The 27,274-nt window shown below is 43.6% G+C and overlaps 1 protein-coding gene and 1 long non-coding RNA gene across 2 annotated transcripts; both read right to left on the reverse strand.

The window, feature by feature from the left end:
* Window positions 1-375: 375 nt before the first annotated feature.
* LOC139153859 (uncharacterized) lies at window positions 376-3,952 on the reverse strand. The gene is made up of 3 exons (XR_011556890.1): window positions 3,687-3,952; window positions 2,344-2,456; window positions 376-414 (listed from the first exon to the last, which is right to left on the reverse strand). It is a non-coding gene; the product is annotated as an uncharacterized lncRNA (long non-coding RNA).
* A 1,021-nt stretch (window positions 3,953-4,973) lies between these two features.
* CORO1B (coronin 1B) lies at window positions 4,974-26,494 on the reverse strand. Its single transcript, XM_070727996.1, has 11 exons — window positions 26,321-26,494; window positions 21,982-22,184; window positions 21,007-21,129; window positions 19,809-19,938; window positions 19,512-19,693; window positions 16,600-16,719; window positions 14,759-14,863; window positions 13,119-13,264; window positions 12,225-12,282; window positions 9,922-10,203; window positions 4,974-5,863 (listed from the first exon to the last, which is right to left on the reverse strand). The coding sequence occupies exons 2-11, from the start codon at window positions 22,180-22,182 to the stop codon at window positions 5,735-5,737; spliced, it is 1,476 nt and encodes a 491-aa protein (XP_070584097.1). The 5' UTR covers window positions 22,183-22,184; window positions 26,321-26,494; the 3' UTR covers window positions 4,974-5,734.
* Between the last annotated feature and the right edge of the window lie 780 nt (window positions 26,495-27,274).

The following is a 27,274-nucleotide window of genomic DNA, read 5'->3' on the forward strand; positions in this document are numbered from 1 at the left end:
CCAGCAACCTTTTCCTTTTAATGTGAAGGACACATATGCCAAGAAAGCATTTGTGAGCAACTCTCTTTCACAGGGCCTGTGGGGACCAGATTCACTTCTCCAGAAAGACCACAGATGTCTGCAAGATCCATAAATTGCAGCTACTAGCAGGTCATTAAAGAATAACAATGGTTCCACTGTACATCTCAGGCTGTGAATTCAGACCATCAGTGTGGGGACTATGGTATAGCACAACTGTCCATGTCACCAATTCTTCTTGTTCAACTTCCTGATCAAAACTGCTTGCTAGCACATGCCTACTAACTCATTGACTATGATGTTGAATCATCAAGACTTCTGCTGTCTCTCAGGAGCCAGATTGCCTTTTAAGGGCTGCCATCAGTCAGGTAGTGATGTCATCACATTGTCAGATGTCTACTCTCAGTTGTTTCACGTAGATGTTAAGAGAAAAGAGACACAGAACATATGTGTGATATACAGGAATGCTAATAAGTTTTTCTTATATCCCTAGCCCATGTTGTTATACCTACCAGCATCACCTGGTATTGCTTATGGAAATAAAAAATAATCTGGTCATTTTCTGGCAAAAGATAAGAACCTAAAGTAGACATTTTTAAAGTATCATCCTATAGAATAGAATATATAGTGCCATGTTTTGGTGACTAGAGGCTGCATACCTGTTCAGGACAGTAACATGGGATAGGCGGGCTTGTCATTTTTCAGAAGGGAGGGTAGTTAGGAATTTTTTTAAGACATTGTTTTGGAAATTAAAAAGGTGCCAAAATCAAGTTTTGCTTTATGTCAGTATAATCGCTGCTGAGCCACCACCCATTTCTTTGAATAATGTGGGCACAATGTATGACTCAGTGCAGTCACCTAAAATTATTTGTATAGTCCCTTTGACATCACTTAGGAAAGCTCTATTGGCAGGCACAAGATTTGCAAAACAGCCACTTTAATTCATTACTCTCTCTGTTTCTGGGGGAGAATCTATGGCGGACTAGATGTCCCTGAAAGACTGGCGGTGGTATTGCAGTGATAGTGAATCTTTTTTCTCTTGGACGGCCTCCTCCAACCCCAAAGAGGCTCTCTGGAAGCTGGAAATGTGCCATTTCCTGACTTCTGGTGGGCCAGATAGGCCTATTTTTCACCCTCATGAGGCTCGAGGCTTTCCGCCCCCCCCCCCCCCCCCGGAGGCCCTCTGCATACCTAAAATACCCTCCCAGAACCTCTGCGGGAGCCAAAAATCAGCTGGCCAGCATGCACAAGCATGCTGGAGCTAAACTAGGGCAACAGATTGCGTGCCGGCAGATACTGTTCTGTGTGCCACCTGTGACACACGTGCCATTGGTTAGCCCAGTGTTTCCCAACCTTGGCAACTTGAAGATATTTGGACTTCAACTCCCAGAATTCCCCAGCCAGCGAATGCTGGCTGGGGAATTCTGGGAGTTGAAGTCCAGATATCTTCAAGTTGCCAAGGTTGGGAAACACTGGGTTAGCCATCACTGTGGTATTGCATCAGTGATCAGTGGCTAGATGGTAAATTCTGGTCATAGAGCATAGTTCCTCTAGAAAAAAAGAGGATATGAGATTGCCCATTGCAACCAGGACAACTGCTCTGGACAAGAAGACCGTAGAAACTGAAATTTTTGCAATTAACTCATGAATCCAGTAGCTATGAGTTGAGAAACTTCAATCAAGCTCACAGCCATAATGCAGCCTATTTGGGCACAAAGTTCACAAAAGCTGTACTTTCTTAACCACTTTAAGATGCAATTTATTTACAGCTAAGGAGAGATTTTCCGAGCAGTAGGATAATTGAAATCGACTTGGTAAATCAACATTCTTTCTGGATTAGAAAAGGGGGAGGAAAGGAGGAGGGAAAGCTTCAAAGGATTTGAACTTTTAACAAAAGGCTTAACAAGGATTGAATACAACAAAGTTTAAAGGTGATAAAGGGGACAGTATTTTTTTAAAAAATGGATTTTTGGTAAAAGTGCTTTAGAACAATTTGGAATTTAATACAAAACAGAATAGACGTTTGCAAGAATGTTATTTGTAAATTATTTTTAAACTATTTTTATTGTTTTATATCATATATTTCTTTTCTATATTGAGCAGCGTGCTCTCTAAGTGTCCCCAGGTGTTAACATATGAACATCATCATAATAATCATTATAATCACACACATACACATATAAACAAATATGCAGTAACATATAAACAAATATATTATCTTCTATGTTGGCATGAATTATATAACTGTCAAAAAAAATTACCCATTTGCTTTTCTTTCTCATATACAGCATATTTCAACTAATTCAGGGGGTGGGTTCCACTTACCTTTGGCACCGGTTTGCATCGTGACGTTTCACACCTGTCCCCTCATGCAATTCTGTTTCCATGCATGCTCAGTAGTTATAATCAGCCCGAAACACAGCTGTGGAGCTGATCAGCTGTGCTTTGGGCAAAGGAATAAAGGGGAGTATAAGCCCGGAGGCAGATCGGAGGGCACTTTTTCAAGCAGCAGCAGAGGAAAAACTTCCAAATAGTAAAAAATTCTGAAAAAAATTCTGAAAAAAAGATGCCGGTACCGGTACCCACGGACCAGCACCAATCAAACTGGATCTGTGACACCATTATGATGTCACCAGTAAATCACTATTGGTTCAGGCGATCCACTCCTGTCCTGACCCAATTTTACGAGTTTATGACGACGGTCCATTTCTTTGTTTCTTTCCTTCTCCTTCCCTCCCTTCCCTTCTCCCCTCCATTTCCCTCTCTCCTTCTCCTAGTTATATAATAGTTATTAACTATTAAAGAGTTCAGACAATGTATTTTATAAAACAAAATATAAAGATAATAGGAGCCACAATGTGATGGTGACTGACTGCCGCGTGCCATATGAGACAAAGTATTAAGGGCACAGAAAGACAAAACAGAAAAAAAGAAGAGGGAAACTTGCCTTTTATTCATTCCCTTGTATTTGAAACACTTTTACATTATAACATAACAATAAGACCCACCAGAAAAGTGCTAGAGCAACATGCCGAGAGGAATTACACCAGACTTGCTTCAGAAAATGTTTACAAAATTAGACAATAAATCCAAATCAATATTAAATGGACATCTTTTGAAAAAAGAATGTATAAAAGGTGAAAAAGTGAAAGAAGAGATGAAAGAAAAAGTTAAGATGGAGAAATCACTGGAGATATAAAACAAATTAATGAGAAAGTGGAAATTCTGGAGATTAGAACTGAAGTTATAAAAAGAGAGACAGAAAGAGAATTAAATAATCTGGTATTACTGGAATTGAGATTCTATTCAGAGCAATTCCAGAGGATTCTGGTGAAGGTATTACAGTAGAGAAAGGATTATTAAAGCCTTATCATTTTTTTTTCTTCAAACGGGATGAGGATATAGAGGCAAGTATTGAAATGTTCCATGAGATGTCCTGGAACACTTTGTCGGAAAGAAGACAAGAGATCAAATTTTGTAGCAGTGGAAAAGTTATAGAACCGGTTTTGTATAGAAAACCATAGCAATATCACTGTATGCATAAAGCTGGAAAAGTATCTGGCAATACTTGCAATTAAGTTGATAGAACTTGCTGATATGGCCATATTGACTAGCTTGATTAGAGAAAAAGATAAATAATAATATTTGGAAAAAAATTCTCAATTTACCCAAGGTCCCTCCTGGGTCTTCTACTGGTAGCCCTCAATTTACAACCACGAGCTCAAACTTTCTACTGCTAAGCCAGACAGTTGTTAAGTGGGTTTTGCCCTTTTATGACATGTCTTGCCACAGTTGTTAATTAGTAACACAGCTGTTAAGTGTATCTGGCTTTCCCATCTACTCTGCTTGTCAGAAGGTTGCAAGAGGTGATCACATGACCACACGGCAACTATTGAGTCAGTTGCCAAGTGTCTGAATTTTGATCATGTGACCATGAGAATGCTGTAATGTTCATGTGAAAAATGGTCATTTTTCAAGGCAGGTCACTAAATGAACTGATATAAGTTGAGGACTACCTGTACTTTAATCAAGTCTTCCTCAATACATAACCATCTACCTTGATCTTTTGGAAGCTAGCTTTCCCTTAAAAGGGAACAGAACGTCCTACTAAACATTTATCTCCAAAGTAGTTACCATACACCTCTGACAATCATGGGATACAAGCTGCAAAAGGGAGCTAGGGAACAAATCATTCTACATGAAAAGCTGGTTCTTGGCCAGCCCTAGAGAGAAGCCCTAAATGCTTTAAAATGCAAATAAAGAGATAGTAATAATTAGAGCCCACAGCGGCATTCATGTGCACTGGAAATTACTTGAAAATGGGGTGGATGTTAGTATTGACTCTGTTATTTTAACAGATTAGAGATTTTTTGTCCTTTTGCCTGGAATACACCCACATGAAGTGTTCTCAAATTTCATTGAAAAGGAGCTGAACATTTATTAAGCCACTTTGAATAAACAAGAATAAAAGCCTACATTATCACTCCCCGCCCCCAAAAATGCAGCCAATGGAAAAGGCTTAAATGTTTTCGGATGTTCTGAAAATGCAGTTTCAAAAGATGACTAAATAATTTTGGTGTGTGCAAAACGAAGGTTTAAAAACGTAGGTGTTTATTGCATTCTCCTATTTTGAATTCATTGTGCATTCAACATGGGGCACATAGATGGCCCGTATAGATTCCAAGCAGAATATTCTATGACTGAAGAAAGCAGGCCCACCTCTTTATGGGAGGTGGTGGAAGGCACTTGGTTTCTTTAGGAATTTCTAGCCACGCTTATAACGGGGATTACAGCATGATACAATTATGTCCGTCCCCCTCCCAGGTTATTGGAGCCTGGAGGAAATTTCCATCAGTAGTCTGAAGAATGCCAGCTGACATTCTGGAAAAGATTCTGCACTCACCTTGAAGTCACTTCCAAATCAGAGACGCCCACAATAATAAGCTGCACAGAGCTCTGGTTCTATAAAGAATTTTATTTGGAATGAAAATATAGATATCAACCCCGAACAGTTTCATTTCCCCTGTTCCATCCTCACTGTGTTTTGGAAGACAGAAAGAGGAGACAGTAGGCTGAGGACTGTGACCAGAAGGCAGGCTCCTTTCACAGCCTGGCCCTACTGGGCATCTCTCCATGTTCTCATTGCAAAAAGTTCAGACAAGGAAACAGAAAACTCCTCAATGGGATTTCAGTGGTCCTATCTGAGAAAAGGCATCCCACACCGGCACTGACTCACAGGTGGCCAAGGCTTCCACAATAAGCTTCCCCGCCCCGCTGCACATACATGCTTGCCATGAGAGACTCATAAGGGAACCTCAGCTTTATTCTCAGTGGGAGGGTACTGGCAGGCCAGGCCAAGCTGTCAGACAGCCCCAATCTCCCTGGGTGATATCTAGGCTGGCCCCATCCGTGGGAATGGGAAAGGAAATAGGCCCCTGACCAGAATAAGGCAAAGGAGCAATGGTTAGGGCACTAGGCATGTGGCCCCTTGGATAATACGGGGTGCAGAAATGAGAGGAAGAGGAGATTTGGTCCGAGACAAAGCCCAAGAAACATCCCCAGTAGCAGCAAGAGAGGGCAAGCCCCTGTCTCGCCCCACAGGGCAGGAGGCGGCAATGTGAAGGGGTTACTGGCAGATCAATGGGAGGGAAAAGGGAGTGAGATCCTCCATGTTGGTCAGGCTCTCTTGGGTGGGGGTGGGGGAAGGCAAGGCCCACTAGACATCACCATTCTCAATGCGGCTCAGCTGCAACTCTAGCCGTGCGATGCGTTCTCCCTGTGCAGCCACAAGCGCCCGCAGGGACGCCACTTCGCGCAACACCTCTTCGGTGAGCTGCCTCCCTTCCTGCAAATGGGGGGAAAAAGTTGTCCATTCATTATTACATCTCCATCTTTTTGCCCATTAAGATCCCGAGAATTCTAATGGCTCAAGCTCAAACCAGCCACTCACTCATTTCTGGAACAGACAGCAAATATAGGATGCAATCTTATCTGGTGAAGGAAAAGCAAATCTGACCCACATTTCCAAGCCTGATCATCACATTCGCACAACCCTATCCTGATCATATGGGAGTCACAATAAGGAAGACGATCACTGTTATGGCTCCAAATAAAGAAATCTTCTACAGCAGGGTTTCTCAACTTTGGTGGTTTTTAAGATGTAAGGACTTTAACTCCTAGAATTGTCCAGCCAGCAGGCTCAATATACTTGGCTACATCAATGTTTCCAAGAGCCTGGTTTTTGCAAGGTTGGTTACAAAAAATTAAAGTGTCATTATTTTGAGCAGCAAGGAGATCTGTGCAGGCTCAGATTCTAACCCGGTGCTTCTCAAATAGTGGGGCGGGGACCCGTGGGGGGGGGGGCGTGGAGTGATGCCACGGGTGCGCGTTTGATCCCTGGGGAACCTGCATGGTCCCTCTTGATTGATTTCCCCGGACAGGGAGTGTTTTCCCAATTGTACACTGCTTTGAGCCCGGAAGAGAAGGCCAGGAAGGACGGGGCAGCTGCATGGATTCTTGTTCTTGGCAGGTGCCGCAGTAGCCATGAACAGCGTGGTGAACCTGCTGCTACATAAGGAGGAGCATACTCTGCAGCTGGGTGAAAGCTTTGAACGGCACCCTAAAGCCTCCTTCCACACTATTCGCTGTGATAGTATGATAGTGGCAGAGGCAGTACTTATGGGCCAGGCTGGCAACCCTAAAATATCGGCTGGTTAAGCTGGCCTGGCCCTATGTCAAAAAAGGGCCCTAAGCATGGTAGCCTATGCCTGCCTAACTTAAAACAGGGTCCACTGAGTTCAGTATGAGTTACTCCCAGGTAAGTGGGTAGAACAGCCTTCTCCAGCCAATAGTTTGCTTGCAGCTCATAATAAGTAAAATAATAAATATTAACACTAAAATTCCATTAGCGCCCAGATTGGAGAGTTGGGGATGCACAAAATGTTTACGTCTTCCTGGGAGGCGTAACATAAAATAATTGGGAAGCACTGTTTTAACTCAAGAACCCTGTTAGCTTTTCTTAAACTGCTGATACTTCTCAAAGCTGTGAAGAGCCAGAAGTTTGCTTTTCTGCATGTAGGGAGGGCAGAAAGTTCCAAGATAAAGCAGTCAGTGCTACTGTATAACAACTTACAAGTCTATTCTTGCATCCTTATGGTTGGTTTTGGTCTATGATTATAACAAAGCCTCATCTGTCTGTCAGTCTCTACTATCTCTATCTATCTATCTATCTATCTATCTATCTATCTATCTATCTATCTATCTATCTATCTATCCATCCATCCATCCATCCATCCATCCATCCATCCATCCATCACAAGGTGTCCAGGGGGAAGGCATTTTGAAATTCCCTGATATTTCCCTGACATCTCCCTGTAACTTGCGATCTAGTTAAAGCGCAGTTTTAGATGACGTCATACCAAATGGCTAAGCCATGGAGAAACATAGAAACATAGAAGTCTGACGGCAGAAAAAGACCTCATGGTCCATCTAGTCTGCCCTTATACTATTTTCTGTATTTTATCTTAGGATGGATATATGTTTATCCCAGGCATGTTTAAATTCAGTTACTGTGGATTTATCTACCACGTCTGCTGGAAGTTTGTTCCAAGGATCTACTACTCTTTCAGTAAAATAATATTTTCTCATGTTGCTTTTGATCTTTCCCCCAACTAACTTCAGATTGTGTCCCCTTGTTCTTGTGTTCACTTTCCTATTAAAAACACTTCCCTCCTGGACCTTATTTAACCCTTTAATATATTTAAATGTTTCGATCATGTCCCCCCTTTTCCTTCTGTCCTCCAGACTATACAGATTGAGTTCATTCAGTCTTTCCTGATACGTTTTATGCTTAAGACCTTCCACCATTCTTGTAGCCCGTCTTTGGACCCGTTCAATTTTGTCAATATCTTTTTGTAGGTGAGGTCTCCAGAACTGAACACAGTATTCCAAATGTGGTCTCACCAGCATTCTATATAGTGGGATCATAATCTCCCTCTTCCTGCTTGTTATACCTCTAGCTATGCAGCCAAGCATTCTACTTGCTTTCCCTACCGCCTGACTGCACTGTTCACCCATTTTGAGACTGTCAGAAATCACTACCCCTAAATCCTTTTCTTTTGAAGTATTTGCCAACACAGAACTGCCAATACAATACTCAGATTGAGGATTCCTTTTCCCCAAGTGCATTATTTTACATTTGGAAACATTAAACTGCAGTTTCCATTGCTTAGACCATTTATCTAGTAAAGCTAAATCATTTACCATATTACAGACGCCTCCAGGAATATCAACCCTATTGCACACTTTAGAGTCATCGGCAAATAGGCAAACCTTCCCTACCAAACCTTCCCCTATGTCACTCACAAATATATTAAAAAGAATAGGACCCAAAACAGACCCTTGTGGCACACCGCTTGTAACCTGACTCTGCTCAGAATACTCGCCATTAACAATAACTCTCTGATGTCTACGCTTCAGCCAGCTGCAAATCCATTGAACTATCCAGGGATTAAGTCCAATCTTCACTAATTTATCTATCAGCTCTTTATGTGGAACCGTATCAAAGGCTTTGCTGAAGTCCAGGTAGGCAATATCCACGGCACCACCTTCATCCAACACCTTTGTGACATAGTCAAAGAAATCAATGAGATTAGTCTGACATGATTTGCCTTCAGTAAAGCCATGCTGATTTGGGTCCAATAAGTTATTGTTTTTTAGGTGCTGATTTATCCTCTTTTTCAGTAGAGTCTCCATCATTTTAACTACAACTGATGTCAAGCTAACTGGCCTGTAGTTACCAGCTTCTTCTCTACTGCCCTTCTTGTGAATAGGCACAACACTGGCGATTCTCCAATCCTCAGGAACTTCTCCTGTTAACAAGGATTGGTTAAACAAATCAGTCAGGGGGGTAGTAATGACAGATCTGAGTTCTTTAAGAACTCTGGGGTGGATGCCATCTGGACCCATTGCCTTATTTATCTTTAATCGTTCAAGTTCTTCTAAGACATCGGCTTCTAAGATCACTGGAGCTGAATCCGTACAGTTGGAAGCAATGCTATATCAGTAGCTGAGGAAGCAAGTTGTTGCCAGAGTTATGCTCATTTTTGCTTGACTCTGTCAGGCAGCGCAATTCATTTTATTTTACATGATTTTTCCCTGACTTTTAAACATTTTAATACAGTTTGGGTTTTTTCTTTTGATTTATTCCATGTTTTTCACAAATTCCCTGATAATTTCCTGATTTCCCTGTTTTCCAGGTTTGCTGGACACCCTGCTATTATCATCCATCCATCAATCCATCCATTGTTTGGTTCTTCCTTCAACAACTTCTGCTCTCCTCAACTCAATTCCATGCAATCCTGTGTGGGAAATTCCAATCCACCCCATCCAGCCCCTCTTCCTCGGAATTTATTATTTATTTATTTATTATGTATTACTGTGACTTGTATGCCGCCCAACTCCATACGGACTCTGAGCGGCTAACAGCAACATAAACAATAAAAACAGCAGTATAAAACTATAAAAACAATGATAAAACCCTTAATTGACAAACATACATCCATTCAACAATATAAAAAGAACAATTAAAAACAATAAACGTTCATTCATGTGGCCGGGATAAGATGGAACCATTCACCAGCTACAGGCCTGCTGGAAAAGCCATGTTTTTACAGCCTTCTGGAAAGCCAAGAAGTTGGGGATCATGTGGATCTCAGAGGGAAGTTGGTTCCACAGAGCTGGAGCCACCACAGAGAAGGCCCTCCCACACAGTCCCGCCAGACAACACTGTCTGGCTGAAGGAACACCGAGAAGGCCAACCTTATGGGACTTAACTGAGATATGTGGCAGGATGCGGTCCTGTCTGGAATCCCCACCTGCCACAAGCAACAGCACAATACCTACCCCACTAGCAGCAGTAACACTAAGACCAGATGTAAGAGCAGCTGGAGACATGGCACTAGAGGGTGTGGCACTCAGCCCAGTGTTGGAGGGAGCCGTGGGGCGACTCTCAGGCATCAAGCTTCTTCGGTTAACCTTGAGATCCCGCTGTTTGGTGGGCACATAGGCTTCACGCAGCGAGATTAGGATGGGGGGCGCTGTCTTCCCTGCCATCCAGTCCTCTGCTTCCATGGCAGCTTCTGGCCCAGCTGTGTCTGGGTATAAGTCATCTTGGAACAGATCTGACTGCAAAGAGAGGCCAGCGTTAGCTTTCATGACATTGGCAGAGCGCACTGGAACAGTCCCAAGTTGAGTTTCCAGGGTATATTTAGCTGAGAATGAACACAGAGGAGGAGACTGTGGCTGAGACATACTAAACCAGTGATGGCGAACCTTTTTTTCCCCGGGTGCCAAAAGAGTGTGGGTGGGTGCTAGCGCGCATGTGCGAGTGCCCCCATCCATAATTCAATGTCTAAGAAGGGCGAAAACAGCTTCCTCCGTCCCCCTGAAGACCTCTGGAGGCCAGAAATGGCCTGTTTCCCAACTTCTGGTGGGTTCAGTAGGCTCATGTTTTGCCCTCCCCAGGCTCCAAAGACTTCCCTGGAGCCAGGGGAAGGTAAAAACACGCTCTCCCATCCCCCGGAGGCTCTCTGGAAGCCAAAAATGCCCTCCCAGAACAAGCCAAAAATCAGCTGGCCGGCACACACATGCACGTTGGAGCTGAGCTAGGGCAATGGCTTGGGTGCCAACAGATATGGCTCCGCGTGCCACCTGTGGCACCCATGCCATAGGTTCGCCATCACTGTACTAAATGTTTCACACATATATGGAGCTCAAAATGTGAATACTGTTTCATATTGTGGTATTAAGAATGCTCATTCTACCTGAGAAATCACAAAAAGCCAATCTGAGACACTGCTGGCACACAATTGAGCGTCTTAATTTCACCGAGTTTATGGATCTGCTTCTAAATGAAAACCATTTCATATAAACCCACACACGTTGTATTGTTGCACAGCCTACATAATAGTAGAGGGAACGGTCTCTAGAATCAATCCCTTCACCATAGGCAGTCAAGGAAAATAAGCTTTGAACGGATCCATTCTGATTCTGTTTTAACATTTTTCTTTACATTTCAGAATAAAGATAAATTCTACTGGAACATTTTGAAATCACATTCAGAGCAGAATGTTGCACTTCATGGTAAAGGAGGTGTGTGATTGAAAGGAAAAGACATTGTCACACTCAGGTCAAAGGTGGCCAGGTAACTTTAGACATGTTTCTCAGAATCGTATCACTCCAGAGATGAAAAATATGAATGAAAACAGATGTGTGTTTTGGAAAAAATACCCTCGCTCTCAACTTCCAGGAATGTTTTAAACAGAGAGTATGAAATAGCAATTGAGATAAATCTTGTCAAGTAGTAGGATACTATATAGTTGTTCTAAACTGTGAGTTAAAAGACCCCAGTTTAAATCTTAGCACAGTTGTAACTTTTAATTTGCAAGATGTCTAAGAGACTTGTGGTTTAAATAAGATTGGAACTGGCCTACCTTGTTGAGCTTTGTAAAAATGAGATATAGCAGTAGCAATAGCACTTAGACTTATATAGTGCTTTACAGCTCTCTCTAAGCGGTGACAGAGACGGCATACTGCTCCCAACAATCTGGGTCCTCATTTTACTGACTTTGGAAGGATGGAAGGCTGAGTCAACCTTGAGCCTACTGAGATTTGAACTGCCAAATTGCAGTCAGCCGGCAGTCAGCAGAAGTAGCCTGCAGTACTGCATTCTAACCACTGCGCCACCAGGGCTCTTGCAGATATAATGGGAACCGAACCACATTCATTAACATACTATATCACTGGCTAGTATTATTAAATCAACACAATTACAAATCAATGCAGAGTGACAGAAGTCAAGATCTGAGCGAAAAAAAGGCAGCCAAATGATTCTTGACATTTTATAAGTTGTCCAATTTGCCTTAAGAAAAGCACTGCTGCCAGAATCTAAGAATTTGTAGGCTGCTTTGTCTTACGCGGAGACACAGTACTAGCGCACTTCCCAACAAGATGCTAACAGAGCACTTCAGTGGCAGAATCTTCTTTCTTTCACATTAGGATTTTAGCATTGGATTTTAATTCTAACGTTAGGTCGAATGCTAAACTGCGACTCCTTGCCTGCCTGCTGATGAAAAGCAGGGAAGGAAGATGAACCAGGTATCCCTCGTAATGAAAAGCAGGCTAATGTCTCCTTATGAAATACCCACCTTCCTTGGCACTGTCATAATAATGGGTTCACACTTGCGCTCATGGAGTTTGTAAAATCTATATAAACAGAAGGAAGGGGCAATAGAGTTAATCAGCCTGGAGCTTTAAAAACTATGAGAACAAGACATGCCACACTTCAACTACCTATCTGCTTTCTTTTTTTTATATTATTTTTTTCCCCATTAAAATATATTTTTATTGGTTTTTTTAAATGTTACACACACAGACTACACATCATACAACATAAAACAGTGCCCTGTGAAGGTGCACCCACCACCTAACAACATACATACCCCACCACCAATTGGAGGGTCTGTACAAACATCTTTAACATTCTTCTAAGCTAGGATCTGCATTTTATTTACATATCAAAGAGTGATTCTAATTTATTCTTTATGGCTAGATCACAAATTCTACTTGTCATATAACCTCTCACCATATCCCATCGTTCCATCAGTTTCTTCAGTGTCTTTTCATTGTTACCTATCTGCTTTCTTGCCATTCACCTCTATACCTGCCTATTAACCGCCTCCTCCCTCATAAGGGACTACAAAGTCGACCTTCTCCAGGTCCCGTCTGCCAAACAATGTCGGTGGGAAGAGCCTTCTCTGTGGTGGCTCCGACCCTTTGGAATCAACTGCCCCCAGAGATCCACACTATCTCCACCCTACCGGTCTTCCAGAAAGCCGTTAAAACCTGGCTTTTCCAGCAGGCCTGGAATTAGGATTGACTGCAAGTATGTATGTTTTTTAGGATATTATTGTTTTTTTAATTGTACTATGGATCTTAATGCTATATTTTTATTGTTATTGTATTTGTTGTTAGCCGCTCTGAGTCCTTTTCAGAGTGAGCGGCATATAAATGCAAGTAATAAATAAACTTAATCTGATTACCTGGCAATCTCACACTTGTTGACATCCAGACCTCGCTTGGGCATCCAGCCCATGCCCCGTTGTGGTTCTTTGCTAGTAAATGTGTTCAGGAAGTGGATGTACGGTGCCTCTGCTGTGATCTCAAAATACCGGATGCTAGAATCTCCCTGAGAGGGCAAGAAAAAATAGCAAAATATACCACGACAGAATTGTCACTCTTTGGATGGCAGAAAAATACATTAGAAAACCAGAATTCTAAATTATCAGAGAGAAAGTTACCCCTGACCCATAAAATATCTGAGGTGAAGTCCCATATATGTGAGACTATCACAGCCTATTACATCCATATATTCCACCCTATTACACTGTTTAATAATCTGCAGTTACGTGGGTGTACTCTGCCTAGCAAAATATGAAAGAGTTTGATCATCTACTCACTGATACTATCCCTTATGGCAGGGGTAGGCAAAGTTGGCTCTTCTATGCCCTGTGGACTTCAACTCCCAAAATTCCTGAGTCAATCATTCTAACTCAGGAATTCTGGGAGTTGAAGTCCACATATCATAAAAGAGCCAACTTTGCCTACCCCTGCCCTAAGGGAAAAGAGGTAGACCTGACTTCTGATTATTTGAAAACACCAAAATGTGGCCTGGTTTTGCCTGTGGGCTTTGACTGGATGTCTTCAACATAAGGGTTGCCCTCCAGTCAAAAGAGTCACTTCCTTTCATTCCTAGACAATGTGGTCAATTGCTGATGTAATTCAACTGAGAAGAGTTACACCCAGAATCCCCAGGTGTCAGAGATGTAGAACACAAAAATACTGGGGTAATTTTATTTAGTAATAGCTGGAGAGTCTTATTACTTTGCAATATCAATACTGAATTATAAGACAAGCTACAATAGGAAGGGAAACTATTAGATCATGGGTGTCAAACTTGCAGTGTCATTTTGCCCTCAACGTGACATTTCGTGACATTTTTTCCCTTTGCAGAGCTGGGGTGGATGTGGCATGCACATGATGCATCCAGCCTGCGGGCTGCCAGTTGACATCCCTGTATTAACTCCTCAGCAGGATCCCATTTACTATGTTAGGAAAGTCTATACCAGTAGTTCTCAACCTTTCTAATGCCGCGACCCCTTAATACAGTTCCTCATGTTGTGGTGACCCCCAACCATAAGTCTAACGCCAATTCTCCCAACAGAGCTTTAAGCTGATTGGCAGGAAGGTCAGAGAGACGCCCCCACTGTAAACGCCTGATTGGTCGGATTATAAAATTATGTTCCAAGGCGCCAGAATAGAAGCTTTAGTTCCTAACACCATGGGAAATTTGTCTTTTCCTATGGTCTTAGGCGACCTCTGTGAAATGGTCGTTTGATCCCACAAAGGGGTCCCGATCCCCAGGCTGAGAACCACTGGTCTATACCAATTAATTTAAGAATTGTGCTATCTGTGAAGATAACACATAAAATATAATGAGCCACCCCGAGTCTTCAGAGAGGGGCTGCATACAAATCTAATATATTATTATTATTATTATTATTATTATTATTATTATTATTATTATTATTATTATTATTATTATTAATGGAAGGGATATGCTATCTCAACCAGGCACCATCATGCATACACATTTATATACAAACAATGTAAGAAAGCCTACTTTGCCACAGACGTAGATAACGCTGGTGTCAGGATCGTAGAAGGGTAGAAGGGTCCCATTGCTTGAATCCAGTTCCTGCAATGCCATAGGTTCTTCAAGATTTTCCTGAAATCGACAGAAACAAGAAAGCACAAAGGCATATTATAACCTCTTTCAGATGGCTACTTCCATGACAGCCCCTTTTGTGTGAAGTTTGATTTAGTTGCTGCCTACTGCCTTACTGGTTGGGAATAAGAGAGGTGAACTCCAGGCTGGTTTGGGATGACTACTGTATACCCAGTGATGGCGAACCTTTTTCGGCTCAGGTGCCAGAAGAGTGCACGTGTGTGATAACACGTCTGCATGCCCACATCGATAATGCAATGCCCTGCGTGTGCACACATACCACCCCAAGTCCCCCCCCTCCGCCACACACGGGCACAGGCCTCACTGGAGCTTCTGGACTTCCAGTAGGCCCATTGGGCTGTTTTTCGCTTTCCCTGCGGTTCAAGAAAGCCTCCTGAAGCCTGTGGAATGGCAAAAAATGGGCCAATGAGCCAACTAGAAGTTCAGAAATGCCCTACTATTTACCTTCAGATAATTGTAACTAGGCCTCCTCGCAAACTTTAGCCCATTTCTTCTGCAGTTGGGAAGGCTTTCCTGAAGACCTCTCTAGCCAATAACAGAGCTTTGGATCGATCTGGAGCTCTGTTATTGGCTGCAGAGGCCTTCAGGAAAGCCTTCCCAACTGCAGAAGAAATGGGCCGAGGTGTGGGAGGCCTGCTGCAACTATTCAAAGCTGAAGAGGTAAGAAATTAGTGAAATACGAAGATCTAAAAATCGAGCTGCAACGACTCTGGCATGAGCCAATGAAAGTGGTCCCAGTGGTGCTTGGCACACTGGGCGCAGTGCCAAAGGATCTCAGCGGACATTTGAAAACCATCGGAATTGACAAAATCTCCATCTGTCAATCGCAAAAGGCCGCTTTACTGGGATCGGCAAACATAATTCGCCGCTACATCACGCAGTCTTAGGTGCTTGGGAAGCGCCCGACTGGTGATGAAATACGAAATCCAGCATAGTGATATCGTTTGCTGAGTTGTATTGACATTAATAATAATAATAATAATAAAAACAACAACAACTATTATTATTATGTCAATACAACACAGCAAATGAGATCACTATGCTGGATTTCGTATTTCATCACCAGTTGGGCGCTTCCCAAGCACTTATTATTATTATTATTATTATTATTATTATTATTATTATTATTTAGATTTGTATGCCATCCCTCTCTGAGGACTCGGATGGGCACACAAGTGAACTTCCGCTTGGCCCACTGAGCTATTTTTGCTATGGGGAGAGCGAAAACAGCCAAAAATGAATCCGAAAATCAGTTGGCCAGCACGGTCATGCGCACTGGAGCTGACATAGGGCAACGCCTCGTGTTCCCTCAGAAGTGGCTCTGTGTGCCCTCTGTGCCACGCGTGTCATAGGTTCGCCATCACTGCTGAATTCTGTTGGGAATTGCTTGAGAGGGAGAATCTTTTCATCCAGGGTTTTAAGTTGTAGTAGAATCTTTATCCTTCCTTGGATGCTACCTTCACATTGTGGGGATGGTGCGGGGCAGTGATATGATTGTAGAAGATGGGGCAGGATTCTGTTTATTTCCTTTTTCAAGATATAATCAGGGGGAGGAGGGGGGTTTCTCTTGCAGAACAAAACTTAAAAGCAATGCTCAGAATGGGAAGGGGAGAGGAGCCTGTTGCTCAGGCTCTTGGAACTGATAAGGGTATCTCGTTTATCGGAGTCTTCCTCCCCACCCAAATGCTCCCCGATCCATCTGCCTTCCCACTCACTGGGTCCCAAAGAGCCAGCTGTCTTTCGCTCATACGGCTGAAGCCGGTGGTAAAGATCTTCCCATCAGCCAGGAAAATGGCTCTCATTGGCCGTGCTCCTTCATGGGCTTTCTCCCTTTCCTGGTGAGTAATAGGGAAAGGGTCAGGTTAGAGAAAGCAGGCACCTTCCACCATAGACAATATAAATTCTCCCTTTGCCAGCTCTGCTCAGATATCTCTCAAACTGAATCCAGACTAAGCTCAAGATTTAAACTCAATCCAAAGACACAGGTAGTTGCAGGTATTTAAGCATAATTTCTTCAGTTCTGCCCCAGCTTTACATTTTGTCCCTAGAAACAGGCTAGATTAAGCTGGGAGGCCAGTAAGGTTTTGTGACGAGAAGAACAGCAAAGGCCTCATTTTTAATTTGCTTCTGAGCAAAGGACCCAGGATGTTAAAACCTTGGCACTCTGTGGGAAAAGGAAGCTTCTTCTGCCACTCTTCTCGCTTCAAAATTAATCAAGCCAGCAATTACTAAACCCCCTTGCTGACATCTAAAAAATATAATTTGACTCAATCAATATTTTTAACATCTCTTTCTTGCTCTCTAAATATTTAGAAACACAATCCAGAAGAAAAACAGAAAGACAAGCAAAAGATAGTAGAGTTACAAGCATAAAATTAAATCACAATTTCAAGGTAATATTTAGTTCAAAATATTAAAATATATCAGTTTAGGACAACCTAAATAATATGCAATTATTGACAATTATTATAGATCAGGATGAGAGATTACTGCACAATAATTTGTCCCTAATCTACAAAAGGACCATCCTTATATGTTGAAACCTTGATAGAAGAAATTCAAATTCCAGACATGTTACAAGACCGTATGTGGTATTATAATCCAGGAATCTTTTCCATGTTGAATTCTATATTAAATTTGTTTTTCAAATAAAAGATTATTTTTGACATTGATGTATCCTTCCATAACCTTACAGAGAAGAAGATACATAATCTCTAACAAGCATCAGGAAAACTAAAACATAAGTAAATGTTCATAAGAAGGTAGACTGAGTTCATTATAGTGAAAGTGGGACCTTCAATCTATTTCTTCTTTGACTCATATTGGATGGGATGGGGGGTGTAAACAAAGGCCCTTCCTCTTCCCCAAAGTTTGTATTTGCTTATTAATAGTAACAGGAGTTGCACATCGATACTTCAAGAGAAATTGAGCAAAAGCAATTTTGACTTGGCTCTCAAACATCACCACCATCACCAATGAAACTTTTCCAAAAGACAGGTAGGCAAGACTGGCTAAAAATGGTCATCTTAAAAGGCACACCTTGGTAGAGGCCATCAATTCCTAGGGAATGGACCATTTAAAGACCTCTTGGCATGAAGAAAAAGCTGCTTTCCCAGACTGGAGGATATTTCTGCACTTCCCATCCCCTCAACTAACTGGTGTGAGAGGCACTGCAGTCATCCAGCTCTTGGCCTTGATCCTAAATCCCTGGAGGGCTCCATTATTGTTCTCCAGCTTAATTCAGTGTACAGTCCTTGTACCTTTCTGCCACCTATGTGTTTTGCTAATACAGTGTTCCCTCGATTTTCGCGGGTTTGAACGTCGCGGAACGTCTATACCACAGTTTTTCAAAAATATTAATTAAAAAATACTTCGCGGTTTCCCCCCCTATACCATGGTTTTTCCCGCCCGATGACGTCATGTCATTGCCAAACTTTCATCTGCCTTTAAAAAACATTTTTTTAATAAACTTTAATAAATAAACATGGTGAGTAATAATCTAAATGGTTGCTAAGGGAATGGGTTTAAAGTGTTAAGCGAAGGCTTGGGATACTGTTCATAGCCAAAAATAGTGTATTTACTTCCGAATCTCTACTTCGCAGATATTCAACTTTCGCGGGCGGTCTTGGAACGCATCCCAAGGGAACACTGTACTGTTGTAACATGTATTCAGCCTAGGACTGGTGACACTGTCCAGATTTCTTACTGACAGTTTCATTTAATTTTTTTTTTTTTTTGCACCCAGGCATCATTTAGTCTGCTGAAAACAAAGTTACAAAATTGGACTGTAGCAGTTGCAAAATTTCCATTTGCCTTAAGAGAGCACCTCTGCCTCAAGCACATTCCACATTGCATTTTTTCAGCTCCCGTGGTAGGATTATAGTTCTGCAAACACAGACCTCTAAGGAAAACTAAAAACAAGGTAAATCCTGTCATGCATCAAAATGAACATGGCAGTATACTGCTCCGAATACCCACCAATGTGTCATTTTATACCAATAAACATAATAAATAGTTTCATAATTCTGCGGATCTGCAGTCACCTTACTGCAAACCAAGGACAGTACAAATTAGTTCAGATATGGTTGAATAACCAAGCTACAACATAGAACGTTGAAGTTGTTGAAGACACAGTTTCAACAACGGCAGGCTTGGGGCTGTTGAACACTCTGCTCCAGCCCACATTATGACTGTGATATGTATGAATGGGAGTGAATGGTTCTTACACATGGGTTTTTAGGGTTGTTATTTTAGTATGTCTAGTGGATTTTAGATTTTTAATTGTTCCATTTTAATTTCAATTTGTACTATGTGGTGTTTTTGTATTTATTCCTATGTTGTAAGTCGCCCTGAGTTTTCGGAGAAGGGTGGCCAAGAAATTGAAATAATAGATAGATAGATAGACAGACAGACAGACAGACAGACAGATAAAAAGGTGGTGCAGATCAAAAAAATGAGGAATCTATCTTAACACTCAAAAAATATTAAAAATATTCCCTTCGAATTGCCAAGATCAGAATGGCTGGTCACAATGCCACAAAACTGACCGTGACACTGATGGAACTCTCATAATCATGCGCTACCTTCATGAACGGGACGATGTATCCAAGAACTCAAAGAGACTTACAGCTATAACCTGCCTGCGGCGTGGATCAATGATGCGCACACTTTTGTCCTTACAAGCTGAACAGAACAGACTGCCATCCCGGTTCCAGCTGACGTTATAAATGATGTCAGGATGCAGATTGTCAAGGTAGTAAAGCTCTTCTGCGGTGCCCACATTCCACACAATAACCACGTTATCGCAGCCTGGAATAGAAAGGAACAACTAGATGGTTTATTGTGTGCTTTTTCAGACAGCTACATTTTTTCAATATCATGCTGCTTGCAGCAGAAACTTTGCTGCCCCCTTGGCTGGCAGTACCTGCACTCAGAAGGATATTGCGAGCGGTCGGATGCCATGTGATGATGCCCACACGTTTTGAGTGTCCTTCCAGAACCACCACTGGTTCGGTCAGAGGCACCGTGAGGCCACTCTCTGGGATCTGCCATACCTGAAGAGAACAACAAATGGTGCAATACAATGGCACAGTGCTCACAGGTGCTTCACTCTATGCCAGTGGTGGCAAACTTTTTTTTCCTCAGGTGCTGAAAAGGCATGGGTATGCGCTATCACACATATGCAAGTGTGCCTGGGGAAGGCAAAAACAGCTTCCCACACCACCTGGAGGCCCTCTGGAGGCTGGAAGCAACCTGTTTCCCAACTTCTGGTGGGCCCAGTAGACTCGTGTTTCGCCCTCCCCAAGCTCCAAAGGTTTCCCTGGACCCGGGGGAGGGTAAAAACACCCTCCCCCAGCCCCCTGGAGGCTCTCTGGAAGCCAAAAATGCCCTCCCAGAGTGTTCTGTTCGAAACAAAAATCTGCTGACCAGCACACACATGCACGTTGGAACTGAGCTAAGGCAACAGCTCACGTGCCAGCAAATATGGCCCCACATGCCACCTGTGGCACCCGTGCCATAGGTTCACCACCACTATTCTATGCCATCAATATTACCCCTCAAGCATAACCTTCCCTTCTCCCTAACAGCATCCAACATCAGTGGGAATTCATCTTGGAAAACCCTGTCCTCACCATCATGCCCTGCATAGTATTATCCACCTCCTATTACATAAAGCTTAAGAACAGCACCTCACATTGTAAAAGCAAAGGAAAAAAACCTCCCCTAAATTACACCCTGCTCTAGATATAATATGGCTCCACCCACACTGCCGCTTTCAACCTCCGTCAAATAAAGAACTGTAGCTCTGCCAGCAAAAGACTGCCAGGCCTGTTTTATCTGAGGGAAATATTCCAGTATGCTTAACTTTGCATAATTTATTCTGCCTCTGCAGAAATAAGAAGGGTATGGAACACTGGGTTCTGCCTTCTTCCCCACTGCTAGAAATCCTGTTCTTCGATTCCTTCACATCGCCCATAGCTCCCCAGCTGTGAGGAAAACTTCTCACATACAAGATTGATTGCAATTGCCTCAGTTTTACAATACATGCGGAGGCACGGCCACTGAAGAGACCACTTTGCACTCACACACCCATATACACACTTTCCCCATTTCCCTCTCACCATAACAGTGCAATCCTCAGAGCCACTGGCAATGATCTCATCATTATGTGGACACCAGTCAATGTCCAAAACCGGTCCAGTGTGCCCACACACGGTAGGGTAAGACTTATCAATGCGCCCTGTCTGGGGGGAGAAATAAAGGAGATAAGAGTTGACATACAGTTCAGGTCTCTCACAATCTTGCTGCAAGCTGGAGTCCCATTCTCTGTCTCTCATATCAAGTCTCTCCTATAATGGGCTTCCCCAGATATGCCCATGTCACGCCAACACTCCGCAGTCTGCATTGGTTGCCGATCAGTTTCGGGTCACAATTCGAAGTGTTGGTTATGACCTATAAAGCTCTTCATGGCATCGGGCCAGAATATCTCCAGGACCGCCTTCTGCCGCACGAATCCCAGCGACCGGTTAGGTCCCACAGAGTTGGCCTTCTCCGGGTCCCGTCGACGAAACAATGTCTTTTGGTGGGACCCAGGGGAAGAGCCTTCTCTGTGGCGGCCCCGACCCTCTGGAACCAGATCCCCCCAGAGATCAGAATTGCCCCCATCCTCCTTGCCTTTCGTAAACTCCTTAAAACCCACCTCTGTCGTCAGGCATGGGGGAAGTGAGATATTCCTTTCCCCCCAGGCCTATGCATAGTATGTTTGTGTGTATGTTTTGCTTTTTAATAAGGGATTTTTAGTGACTTTTAATTATTAGATTTGTTATACATTGTTTTTATTATTGCTGTGAGCCGCCCCGAGTCTGAGGAGAGGGGCGGCCTACAAATCTAAATAATAATAATAATAATAATAATAATAATAATAATAATAATAATAATAATAATCCATCTCTTCCACCCCCAGTTGTTTTATAAAAGGTGGCTCCATTAATGCAAAGATGCGAGAAACATAGAGACAACAGTCATTTTAATAACAGTTTTCTGCTTCCCCTCCTCCCCCCACCCCTTCCTTTTTCCACCTTGAGCCCATCCTTCACCTTTTGCAGCGGGAGCACCATAAAGGCCCCGCCTCCACTGGCCTCGACAATCACAGCCACGAACTTTTGGTTGACAGCACAAAAGGTGCTGTCCCAGGTGACTCGCGAAACCCGGATGTCATCATAGCACTGGTCATTCTTGACAGGCTGCCCAAAGACGTGGCGGAATTTGCTCTGACGCACCACCTTACGAAAGGACATGACTGGAAAAAGACAGAGCAAAAAAGTCAGAGAAAGGGCGCAGGTAGAACACCAGGCATTGACTTATCACTGCTGCCTAGTTGGATGTCTTTCAGCTTCAAGAGCATCTCTGCCAATAAAACCAGTCGTTAGGTTATCAGCCAATATCTGACTCTTAAGGAGCCTGGGCCAGGCCAACGGTGCTCCTAATGAAGAGGAGAACTGCAGAAGAAGGAAGAAGGAGCCACTGGTTTCATTCTCAGTTTCATCCAGAGCATGGGTATCAAATCCGCTGTCCTGTTTTTCGATGTCTTCCCACTCGCAGAGCTGGGCGTGGCTTGTGTGTAACGCATCCGGCCCGTGGGCCGATAGTTTGACACCTCTGATCCAGAGCATAAGCATCTCCTTAAAATTACACCAGACTTAATTATCCTGTTCGTTTGACAAAACTAAAATAGAAAGTAGTTCCACATTGTCCCCATCTTTAAAAGAGAGGCATGATAAAACATCAGAAACTAAATACAGGTAGTTCTTGACTTATTACCACAATTCAGATCAGACTTCTGAACTTCTGTTGTTAAGCAAATCAATTCTTTAAGTGAGCTATGCCTGATTTTAAGACTTTTTCTTTTTGCTGTACTGTAATTATTAAGTGAATCACTGCAGTTATTAAGTGAATCGTGCTGTCAATGAGCAAATCTGGCTCTCCCCCACCATTGATTTTGCTTGTCAGAAGCCAGATGGAAACATTGCAAATGGTAATTACATGAATCTGGGACCATGCAAACATCATAAATACATGCCAGTTGCCAAGCATCCAAATTTTGATCCGGTGACTACGGGCCTGTTGCAACGGTTGTTAAGAGCAAGGACCTGTTCTAAGTCGCTTTTTCAGTGCCATTGTGATTTCAAATGGTCACTTCGCAAATGATTGTAAGTCAAGGACTACCTGTAAAGCAGAACTAGAATAATCAGATGGCATTAAGGCAGAGTAAGATCTAATGTGGGGAAAGCTCACCAGAAAAGCCCATCTGGTGCCTTCTAACTAGAGACGCAAAAGAAGAAGAAGGGGACGACAGAGAGTGAGGTGGCTGGATGGTAGAGGGCAGGAAGGCCTGGAGGAATCCTGTCCATGGGGTCGTGATGGGTCGGACACGACTAACAACTAGAGATGAAAGACAGGAGTGGATTAACTTGCACCAGTATGAAGCCCTAATCTTTAAATCGATAAAATACAGAAAGCAAACTGGGAGGTTGCCCCTAACACCAGATCTGATCAAAGTCAGAAATAGGGTAGGATAGGATAGGGTAGGGTAGGGTAGTGTAGAGTAGAACAGAACAGAGTAGGGTAGAATGGAATGGAATGGAATTGGATAGGGTAGGGTAGAGTAGAATAGAACAGAATAGGGTAGAATGGAATAGGATAGGATGGGGTAGGGTAGAGTAGAGTAGAGTAGAATAGAACAGAACAGAACAGAATAGGGTAGAATGGAATGGAATTGGATAGGATAGGGTAGAGTAGAGTAGAATAGAATAGAATAGAACAGAATAGGGTAGAATGGGATGGGATGTGATAGGATAGGCTAGGGTAGGGTGGGGTAGAATAGAATAGAACAGAATAGGGTAGGGTAGAATGGAATGGAATAGGATAGGGTAGGGTAGAATAGAACAGAACAGAATAGGGGAGAATGGGATGGGATGGGATAGGGTAGGGTAGAGTAGAATAGAATAGAATAGAACAGAATAGGGTAGGGTAGGGTAGGGTAGAATGGAATGGAATAGGATAGGGTAGAGTAGAACAGAACAGAATAGGGTAGAATGGGATGGGATGGGATAGGATAGGGTGGGGTAGAATAGAATAGAATAGAACAGAATAGGGTAGAATAGAATGGAATAGGATAGGATAGAATATAATTCTTTATTGGCCAAGTGGGATTGGGCACAAAGGGATTTCTTTGGTGCATATGCTCTCAGTGTACATAAAAATAAAATCAAGCCAAACTTCAAACAGAACTCTTTCAGAATAGAGGGGAGTAAATGAAGTTCCAACAACAACAGCAATACAATCCATTCAATTATTCAGTCTAATTTCAGCATGCACCGAACGATTTCTGGGGAGGTGAGCTAGCATTACTCAGTGGGATGCACCCGCTTTTCATTCTGTTCATCAAGAGGAATCCCCCCACCCCTTATTTTCATGGCAACCAAGAGGCAGAACCGAAGTCGTTTAGAAATGCCTAACAGATCAGGTGGATTAAAGAGAATCTCATAAATTCTCGTGCACAACCTGGAGAATTTTGAGGGGATATAAAATTCACCCCATCTAATAACAGTATGAGAGGCACTTTTGTGATGCTGCTAAAGACACCAGGCTAGAAGCTAACTGGGAGATGTTAAATTCTAAGTCTTGCCACAGTCCTGAAGCCATCCAGGTGATTCTCAGCCCTAAAGAGAAGGCAAGACAAGCCACACCTGAAAATGTTGATAAGCAATACTGCAGAGACTTGTCCAGGCAGTCACCAGGAGCAGGCATGCATACAGACACACAAAACCAAACCCACATTAGCAGGCAACGTAGAATCTGCAACCTTCCTAGTAAAGGGGGGAAAGATGGAGAATCCTAAAGGGTAGGTGGGGGAAGGAGGGGTACAGAGAGAAAAAGAGAGAGGAAGACCCATCTTTGCCAACAGGCTTGGGGCCTCTAATATCTAGCCCAGGCCGATGAATGAATTTATATATATAACTGGGTGAATGTGAACGACTGGTTTTAAGAAATTGGAGTTTCAGAATGATTTTAGACTTAGATGTCTGTATGTTTTGTATCTATTCTTGTTGTGAGCTGCCCTGAGTCTGAGGAAAAGGGCAGCATAGAAGCCTAATTAATAAAATAATATAAATAAAGTGTTTTCCTGCAAATCAGAGTCAACTGGGACTCTGTGGTAGTAACTCCAATGGAACAACTGGATGCACAAGAGGCGAAAAATGCAAAAGGGTCATTCTTTGTCAAGTGGACCAGGTGTCCCTACTCGACCACCATCAATTTCAATGAAACTTTGTACATATATTCCTTATGGCAGTGTTTCCCAACCTTGGCAACTTGAAGATATCTGGACTTCAACTCCCAGAATTCCCCAGCCAGCAAATGCTGGCTGGGGAATTCTGGGAGTTGAAGTCCAGATATCTTCAGGTTGCCAAGGTTGGGAAACACTGCCTTATGGTATAATACTGAGGCATGCAAAATTTTATGATATGGACCTAAAATTTTGCACACCAATCGCTCACATTCACCCAATAATACATATAAATTCATTCATTGGCCTGGGCTAGATATTAGACTTAGTGGCCCCAAGCCTATCGGCAGAGATGGGTCTTCCTCTCTCTTTTTCTCTCTGTACCCTTCCTTCCCTCACTTTCCCTTTAGGATTCTCCACCTTTCCCTCCTTTCCTAGGAAGGTTCCAGATATGGACCTAAAATATTGCACACCTCAGTTTTATACCGAAAGGAATATTATGTGCAAAGTTTCCTTGAAATTGAAGGTGGTGGAGTGGGGACACCTGGTCCACTTGACAAAGAATGACCCAAAAGGAAGACTCCAGTTGGACCAAAGGAGGAAGGGGGGGAATCTAAGCAAAGCAAAAACTTTTCTTGCAACCCCAGCAAAATTTAGCGGGGTGGGCGGAGGGGGGGCAGAGGTAGAAAGAGAGCAACCCGGAGGGAGGTTTCCATCCTCAACGCCTCAGAGACCCAGCCTCGCAAACAGCAAAGGGGGAGGGGGGTCCTCCGCCCGCTTTTTCCCATTTCCTGGCAACCGGCGCGACCAAGCTGAGGGGGAAGCCGCGCTTTTTCCAAGCGCGGCGGCCACCGCCCCTCGACGTTTCAAGCTAAGTTCAATCTGGAAGCGGTTGAATTCCCCAGGATGGCCGCCGCCACCTTCGGTTCCCGAGCACCGGAGGCGGGGGGATGGAGGGGGGGGGCGGGAAAAACTGAGGCGGTGTCGCTGCCCCAGTCCGGAGGCGGGAGGGGGGGACACGGAGGGAGTGATTTGGGGCAGCTTGTATTCCGGCCTTGAGGGGGGGGAAGCTCGTCCTCCGCTCCCGCCTCCCGTCTACAAACACCCCCACCCACCATCTCCGTCAGCGGTCGCCCACCTCCACTCACCGGCTCGGAGGAACGGAACCGGAGCAAGTCTCTCCCTTGCGCACAGCCCAGGGCGGTGCAAGCAAAGGGAGGGACGCAAAGGCCCGGAGTGGGCCGGCCTCTCGGTTGCCTTACAGGAAATGACCCAGGCGGCTTGGAGGCGGAGGAAGCACCGGGGTTTTTTATTTATTTTTATACCTGCTTTGCGGCAGGAGGAGCGGCCTAAAAAGCACGAAAACGGGTGGGGGTGAGTGGGGGGAGCTGTGGCGGCCAAAGTATGCTAATTTAGTAGTCAGGCGCGGTCGTAAGTGAAGGACTTGGGGTGATCGCACGTCGAGGATACAACAGACGCCCTGCCCGACGAGAAGAGTAAGCAACCGAGCGACCGCTCCTTGCTTGGAACACCCGCCGCAATCTCGCTCGGGGAAGGGATCGGCCCCGCTTGTCTCGACCTGACGATTCGAAGACCGCGGCTGGGAATGCCGGGCCATCCTTGGCGTACCCAGGGTACGTTCAAGCTGGCAGCCGGGATTCAAAGGCGGTCGTGGGAACTCCCTTTCGAAGAAGAGGAAGCGCCTCCTTTCCTCCTTCCCGTTTGCCCCTAAGCAGCACTTAGTTCTTGCAACCCCAGCAAATAAGAGGATATGGGTGGTCTTTTTTAGGGGTTTTAAATTGTTTTTTTTTAAATATTGTTTTAAGTTGTTGTACGCCGCCCAGAGTCCGAAAGGAGTTGGGCGGCTTATCAATCAAGCAATCAGATAGATGGGTCGGTGGATGAGATAGATAGACAGACAGACAGTAGAAACGTTCTTAAGAAGCAATTTTTCCCATAGGAATCAATGTAAAAGCAAATAATGCGTGCAGACCCATTAGGAAAGAAATAAAAGCTTGGAATGTGGGTGGGAGTAGGAGGAGGAAGAAGAGGAGGAGGGCAGCTTTCCCTCTTTCACTGGGAGGCAGGCAGGCAGGCGTGCA

This window comes from Erythrolamprus reginae, chromosome 1 (genome assembly GCF_031021105.1).
Source record: "Erythrolamprus reginae isolate rEryReg1 chromosome 1, rEryReg1.hap1, whole genome shotgun sequence".
In the NCBI taxonomy this organism is placed as follows: Eukaryota; Metazoa; Chordata; class Lepidosauria; order Squamata; family Dipsadidae; genus Erythrolamprus; species Erythrolamprus reginae.